The sequence below is a fragment of the Phaseolus vulgaris genome, chromosome 1, assembly GCF_000499845.2.
Source record: "Phaseolus vulgaris cultivar G19833 chromosome 1, P. vulgaris v2.0, whole genome shotgun sequence".
Taxonomy (NCBI): domain Eukaryota; kingdom Viridiplantae; phylum Streptophyta; class Magnoliopsida; order Fabales; family Fabaceae; genus Phaseolus; species Phaseolus vulgaris.
In genome coordinates, this window is record NC_023759.2 from 24,953,791 (window position 1) to 24,961,202 (window position 7,412).

At 51.5% G+C, this 7,412-nt stretch overlaps 1 protein-coding gene across 1 annotated transcript; it reads right to left on the minus strand.

Annotated features, from left to right (window-relative positions):
* Positions 1–5,828: 5,828 nt before the first annotated feature.
* Positions 5,829–7,181, minus strand: LOC137815745 (classical arabinogalactan protein 9-like). The gene is made up of 2 exons (XM_068618856.1): positions 6,636–7,181; positions 5,829–6,149 (listed from the first exon to the last, which is right to left on the minus strand). The coding sequence occupies exons 1-2, from the start codon at positions 7,179–7,181 to the stop codon at positions 5,829–5,831; spliced, it is 867 nt and encodes a 288-aa protein (XP_068474957.1).
* Positions 7,182–7,412: the final 231 nt, after the last annotated feature.

The window sequence follows — 7,412 nt, forward strand, 5'->3', positions numbered from 1 at the left end:
TCCGCTAGGTTGAAGGCGCCAGAAAAGGTGGGCGACAAGGTGCTGGGACCAAAGCCAGACGCCTGGTGTGAGTTTCACGAGGGCTTTGGCCATACAGTGGACTCTTGCTTAGCATTAGGATACCAGCTCGACGATCTGGTTAAGAGCGGGTTCCTAAATGATTATTTGCTGGACAGAAGGACGGGGGGCGCATCGAGCTCCCAACCAGCAGGTGCTGAGGCTCAGCAGCACGAGATGCCTACGCACGGAGAAATCCACACCATTGCAGGGGGTTTCTCAGGAGGTGGATGCACCGCATCACAGAGGAAGAAGTACGCAAGGTCTGTGATGACGGTGGATATGTTTGAAGACCACTCGCCAGAAGTGGATATTACATTCACCAAGCAAGATCTCCGGGATGTTGTGCCTCATGACAACGATCCCATAGTAATTTCGCTGATAACAGCAGGAAGAAAGGTCCACAGGGTGCTGGTGGACCAAGGAAGCTCGGCAGACGTGATGTTCTGGCCGACTTTCACGCAGTTGGAGCTGCCCCTTGACCAGCTGAGGCCCTATGGAGGATGTTTGTATGGTTTCGCTGGTGACCAGGTGGAGGACAGGGGGTACATAGAATTGAGGACAACGTTTACAGACGTGGCGGGTTCAAGAACGGAGAAAATCAAATACCTCGTTGTAAACGCTCCTTCAGCATACAACATCCTGTTGGGAAGACCCACGCTCAACAGGATAGGTGCCATACCGTCGACCCGGCACATGAAGGTGAAGTTGCCGTCCATGGAGGGGGTGGTTATCACCATCAAGTCCGATCAGAAGGAAGCGAAAAAGTGCTATGAGAATAGCCTGAAAAACAAGAGATCGGTGAGTTACGTAACAACCACCCCGCCTCCTGGTGTGAAGCCCAGATCGATGGTAACAGAAGAGATCGCCGGAAGGGACGTGGAGATGGTGGACGCTGAGCTGGGGGAGGGGAACGCTGGTCTGGAGGAGGAAGAGGCAAGGAATCGCCCTGAGGAAGCGAGAGAGCTGGGAATCGCCAGGGCGGTGATCGCCAGAGAAACCAGACCAAAACCCGTCGAGCAGTGGCTCGAGAGAGAAATCGGGGGAAAGATCTTCAAGCTGGGAAGATCCCTGGAGGTTGAGCTCCAGGACCAGATCGCCAAGGTGATTGAGCGGCATCTGGACGCGTTTGCATGGTCCGCTTCGGACATGCCCGGGATCGACCCCGACTTCTTGTGCCATCATCTGGCGATGGACAACTTGGTAAGACCAGTGCGACAAAGAAGAAGAAAGTTCAACGAGGAGAGGAGGCAGGCGATCAGGGACGAAACACAGAAACTCCTCGCTGCAGGCCACATCAGGGAAGTCCAGTACCCTGAATGGCTGGCAAATGTCGTGCTGGTGAAGAAGAGTAATGGGAAATGGCGCATGTGCGTCGATTTCACTGACCTGAACAAGGCTTGCCCGAAGGATTCATATCCTCTACCAAGCATAGACGCCCTGGTAGATAGTGCCGCAGGGTGTAAGTTGTTGAGCTTCCTGGATGCCTTCTCGGGGTATAATCAGATCAAGATGCATCCCATGGATGAAGAGAAGACAGCCTTCATGACGGAGAGATCGTGCTATTGCTACAAGGTGATAGCGTTTGGGCTGAAGAACGCGGGGGCCACGTACCAGAGGCTCATGGATCGAGTACTTGCACCGATGCTGGGAAGAAACGTGCAAGCGTACGTCGATGACATGGTCGTGACCTCGCCGAAAAAAAGCAAGCACGTTGCAGACTTGGAAGAATTGTTCACGACAATCGCCAAGTTCAGGTTAAAGCTTAATCCAGAGAAATGCATTTTCGGTGTGGAGGCTGGAAAGTTTTTGGGTTTCCTCTTGACTGAAAGAGGCATAGAGGCCAACCCTGATAAGTGTGCCGCCATCTTGGCGATGAGGAGCCCAGCTACGGTGAAGGAAGTTCAACAGCTAACAGGTCGGATGGCAGCCCTGTCTCGCTTCGTGTCAGCTAGCGGAGAAAAGGGCCATCCCTATTTTCAGTGCTTGAGGCGCAATAACAAGTTTGCCTGGACGAAGGAGTGCGAGGAAGCCTTCGTCAAGCTGAAGGAATATTTGGCGAGCCCGCCGGTCTTGTGCAAACCGCTGGTGGGAACCCCTCTCAGGTTGTATTTTGCTGTAACTGAGAGGGCGGTGAGTGCGGTGCTCGCCCAGGATCAGGATCAGGCTCAGAAGCCTATTTATTTTGTGAGTAAGGTGTTGCAGGGCCCCGAAACGAGATATCAGGCCCTGGAAAAGGCTGCGCTGGCTGTGGTATTTTCGGCGAGGAGATTGTGCCACTATTTCCATAGTTTCACCATACTGGTGATGACTGACCTGCCCATCCAGAAGGTCTTGAAGAAGCCTGACATTGCAGGAAGGATGGTGAAGTGGGCGGTAGAATTGTCAGAGTTTGATATTAAGTATGAGCCCCGAGGCCCGATCAAGGGGCAGATCTTTGCGGATTTCGTGGTCGAGCTCTCGTCTGAGGCGACACGAGTTGAAGGGGACGACTTCCGTTGGGTGCTCTCGGTGGATGGATCGTCGAACCAGCAGGGTAGCGGTGCTGGAGTCATTTTGGAAGGACCCAACGGTGTGCTGATCGAACAATCTTTGAGATTTGCCTTCAAGGCCAGTAACAATCAAGCAGAATATGAGGCACTGATCGCCGGGATCTTGCTGGCCAAAGAGATGGGAGCCAGGGTGCTAATGGCTAAGAGTGACTCGCTGCTAGTCACAGGGCAAGTAACAGGCGAGTTCCAGGCTAAAGATCCACAAATGGCGGCTTACTTGGAGTATGTGCAGGAATTGAAGAGTTCCTTTACCTCCTTTGAAGTGGTGCATGTGCCCAGAGAGCAGAATGCCCGAGCTGACTTGCTAGCTAAGCTCGCCAGTTCAGGCAAGGGGGGTAGGCAGAGGACGGTGATTCAAGAAACTCTGAAGACGCCGAGAGCATTTGTAGCAGATCACCTGGTCCTTCAGATAAGCAAGTCGACGGAGAAAGCAGCGAGAAGTCATAAGTCCCTGACGCAAGAGACTTTGAGATCGCCGAGAATTAGAGCATGTCGAGGAGAGAAGGTGAACATGACGCAGGTCTGCGCTATCCATGAGCCAGACACCTGGGTAACACAATACAAGCGATGCCTGGCAGATGGTCTTCTCCCACTGGATCCGACAGAGGCTAGGAAGGTAAAGAAAAATTCTAGCAAGTACACATTGATTGATGGCGATCTGTACAGGTTTGGGTTCACTCACCCACTTCTGGAATGCGTACATGGCGAGAAGTGCACGAGAATCATGGCAGAGCTCCACGAAGGTATATGCGGAAGCCACGTCGGGGGTCGAGCTCTGGCCGCAAGGACTCTCCGTGCAGGTTACTACTGGCCTTCGATGAGAGAAGACTGCAAGAAGTATGCCCAATGTTGCAAACAATGCCAACAACACGCCGATTGGCACAAGGCGCCTCCCGAGGAGTTAAAGTCGATCTACAGCCCTTGGTCGTTTCATACTTGGGGAATCGACATCCTGGGACCATTTCCGCTGGCGATCAGGCAGATGAAGTACTTGGTGGTGGCGATTGAGTATTTTACCAAGTGGATCGAAGCAGAGCCAGTGGCCCAGATCACCGCACACAAGATCGAAGGTTTCGTGTGGAAGAATATTGTGTGCCGGTTTGGAGTGCCCAAGCGCCTGGTGTCAGACAATGGGACTCAGTTTGCAAGCCACTTGTTGAAGAAGCTGTGCGAAGGGGTGGGAATTCAACAAGTGTTTGCATCCGTCGAGCACCCTCAGACGAATGGCCAGGTGGAGTCAGCTAATCGGGTGTTGCTGAGAGGTTTGAAGAGAAGACTAGAGAAAGCCAAAGGAAGTTGGGCTGAGGAGGTACCCCGTATAGTCTGGGCGTACCACACCACCGAGCAGTCAGAAACCCATGAGACCCCGTTCAGCTTGGTCTATGGGTGTGATGCAATGATTCCAGTAGAGATCTAGGAGAGCTCGCCGAGATTCCAGAACTTTGTAGAGGAAGACTCGAATGAAGAGAGAAGGCTGAACCTGGATCTACTGGATGAGGTCAGGGAAGAGGCGAGATTGAAGGCTGAAGCGGTGAAGAGAAGGATTGAACGAAGATACAACTCGAAGGTGATGCCCAGACAGTTTAGAGAAGGCGACCTGGTGATGAGGAAAGCCCACCAGTACGAGATGGAGAATAAACTGTCGCCCAAGTGGACGGGGCCGTTCAGAATAACCGAGGCGCTCGGGAACGGTGCCTACCGCTTAGAGACATTGGAAGGAGGGGCGATTCCTCGCACTTGGAATGCCACGCACCTGAAGTTGTATTACAGTTGAGAAGCCTTGTAAGTAAAGACAAACACGAGGTTATATTACAATGTCTCTGTTAAAACAGTTTGAAGGGGGCACTCTTTTTTCCCTAAGGAGGGTTTTTAATGAGGCCACCCAATAAAGAGAAGTTTTCGAAGTACAAGTTGTTTTAGATTGTGTGCCTGTTGTTTTCAGAAAGTTTTGAAGAAAGACCTTGTCACTTGTATGTGGCTTAAGGCAAGTTAAAGATATATTGCATGCTTTCTAAAATGTTTTAAGTCCTCATCGTCTTTCGGCGATCGGAGGCACCAGTTAAAGTTTTAAGTCCTCATCGTCTTTCGGCGATCGGAGGCACCAGTTAAAGTTTTAAGTCCTCATCGTCTTTCGGCGATCGGAGGCACAAGTTAAAGTTAAAGTCCTCGTCGTCTTTCGACGATCGGAGGCACCAGCTAAAAGACCTCAACGCCCTCGCGCGTCCTGAGGCGAGTTAAAGACCTCCTCGCCGTCAAGCGAGTGCAGGCGAGAAAGAGCGAAAAGTCCTCAGTGTTTCTGGGAGCGAGGAGATGTAACCCCTGGGGCAATGTAGAGGCACCAGTGAAAAGTCCTCAGTGTTTCTGGGGGCGAGAAGATGTAACCCCCGGGGCAATGTAGAGGCAAGTAAAAGACCTTCTCGCCTATGAGCGAGTTCAGGCAAGGTAAAATCCTTCTCGTCTCGAACGAGTTCAGGTATGGTGTTAAGGGTGGACGAAGTTTGGAAGGTGGCTAAGGTAGGTTCGAAGAGAACGCCCAGCCACCCGGTCTTTTGTTCTGAAGTTCAGGAAGGTAGAGAAGGATCCGAAAGGCGCCTCTACCCCCAGATAAAAGAGCAATGGCCAAGGCATGAAGCCAGAAAGAAGCTGATATCGCCAAGAGTCTTTGGCGACCAGGAAAAGTTTAAACAGTGGCGAGAAAGTTAAAGATCCGTTTTGATGAAGCAGATCGGGTGGAGCAGTGTTTTAAGCCAGGGGTTGAGTTGAAGTTCGTTGCTTGAAGAGTAATTTCGCGCTAAGGTTAATTGCCTTAAGATTACGAGTTGTTAATGTGATTATTATTCGAAGTTGAAATGGTTCGAAGCAGTTAAGTACAAGATCGTGCCTACAAAATTACTAAGTCATTCCTCTGAAGTAAATTGCGCAAGGGAAGTTGAAGCAGGCATAGAAGTTACAGGAAGAAATACAAAGGCAATTTCGTTGAAGTAAATATCAGTTCGGGGTACGTAAATAGAAAAAGAAGAAAGTTCATTACAAAATGCAAAGAAAAAGCATAAAGGTGGTGGATGAGGGGAAATTGATCAATCTTCGACGGGAACCACCTTCCCATCCACCACCTCGTTGTTTAGGGACACCATGCTGAGATCCAGATCGGGGAACAAGCATGCGAACTGTTCCCGTGCAGCCGCGAATCCAGCAGCCAGAATTTGGGCAGAACTCATATTAAATCTGTTTCTGGAGTCCTTCGGTTTGTTCCTTCAGCCCCTTATTCTGCTGCTCCAGCTCTTCGACTTGCTTCTTGAGTTTTTCGTTGTTTTCTTGAGCCTGGAGAAGGTCTTCAGCAACCTTCTTGGATTCTGCTTGCACTTGGCTCAATTCAGCAGTGATCTTCCCCTTCTCTTTGTTGGCCTCGGCAAGCTCAGCCATGGCGTCATCCCTCGCCTTCTCCACCTTACCAAGGAAGATCTCCCGATCAGCGGACCTCTGCTCCAGTTTCTTCACCTTGGCGGCGTCAGTTTTTATCAAGGCTTCTAGGTCAGCCACCTTAACGCGATAAGGCACAATCTTGCTTTCCAGCTCAATCTTCTCTTGAGCCAGAAGCTGCACCTTGTGGCGAAGATCGGTGGCCTCCTTGCGCGCCAACCGGAGCTCGGTGCTCATCGCATCTTCTACTCGGGAGTGTTCAATCTCCGCAAGTGTCAGGTTGAAGCACAACTTCTCCACCTCAACCCTCATGGTGCTATTCTCAATTCTAAGGTTGAAGAGGTCGTCCTGGAGCTTCCTGGTGGAGCTCTCCACAGCCCTAGTTATGATGGCGGGGATGTCTTCTGCTATCGTCTTCAGCTTGGCAGATAAAGGCTCCCACATCCTCGTGACCTCAATAGGGAGGTTTGCTGCTTGTAGAGGCGCTGGGTGGGCCTGTTGTTGGTTTTCGTCGCCACCTTCTTTAGTTGGTTCTTCAGTAGGCGCTTCTGGGCGTGGTGGCGACGTCGGGGATTCGGTAATCAGAATCGGAGAGGCATGGGCAACCTCATCCCCGATTGGAGCAACGTCTGCAGCTGAGGCATTTGAAGGAGGACCCCCTCCAACTATTGCACAAGGTGTGGAGGCGCTCGGGGGGTCCTCCATGAAGTTTGGCCCGGGGGCCTCAACCGCAGGTGGCGCGGATGCCAATGGAATGGCTTGGACTGGTGAAGCAGGAGCTGATGGAGGTGGCAATGATGGAGGAGGGGTAGGCGTGGATGGCGGTGTTGATGCTGGAAGAGGGGGTGGTGCAGATGGTGAAGAAGGTGCCACCCTCTTCCTCTTCGTAACAAGGCCATCTTCAGTGGCCTCGTCGTCTTCCTCCTCCTCCTCGTGGACTACCTGGGGGGTTTTCCTCTTGGGTCTTTTGAGAACAAGTTTCTTGCGTTGAGCGGCGGGTTGGACATCGGAAGGTGCTGGGCCCTTGGGTGGCGATCGACCCTGTGCGGCGGCGATCTCCACCACAGAATTTGGCACTGTTTGGGAACCCGTTGCCAACCCGTGGAGTCGGGCGAGCGTCCTTAATTCAGCAAGCTTGCCCTGGCCCAACATGTTATCTGCATAGAGCAAGAATGCATGGGTTAGTTCAGAGAAAAGATAAATGCATAAGGCAGTATGCAACAGCAAAGCAGATAAAGGGTGCAGAAAAATAAAACCAAAGTCTTGCGCACAACGCACAAGACGCCCAGAAACAGTTAACAGAAGTAAGTATTAAAACAAGAGCTCAAGCGTTCTAACCTATTCGAATTTCGAGTTGGTACTCGAAGAACTCGAAGCAGATAA

Bases quoted from the DNA above. Each gene is read 5' to 3' on its own strand.
- LOC137815745 (XM_068618856.1), bottom strand. From the start codon at position 7,181: ATGTTGGGCCAGGGCAAGCTTGCTGAATTAAGGACGCTCGCCCGACTC. The intron at 6,150-6,635 runs GTTGCCCATGCC...TATCGCGTTAAG, and splicing joins TTGCTCCAATCGGGGATGAG to GTGGCTGACCTAGAAGCCTT.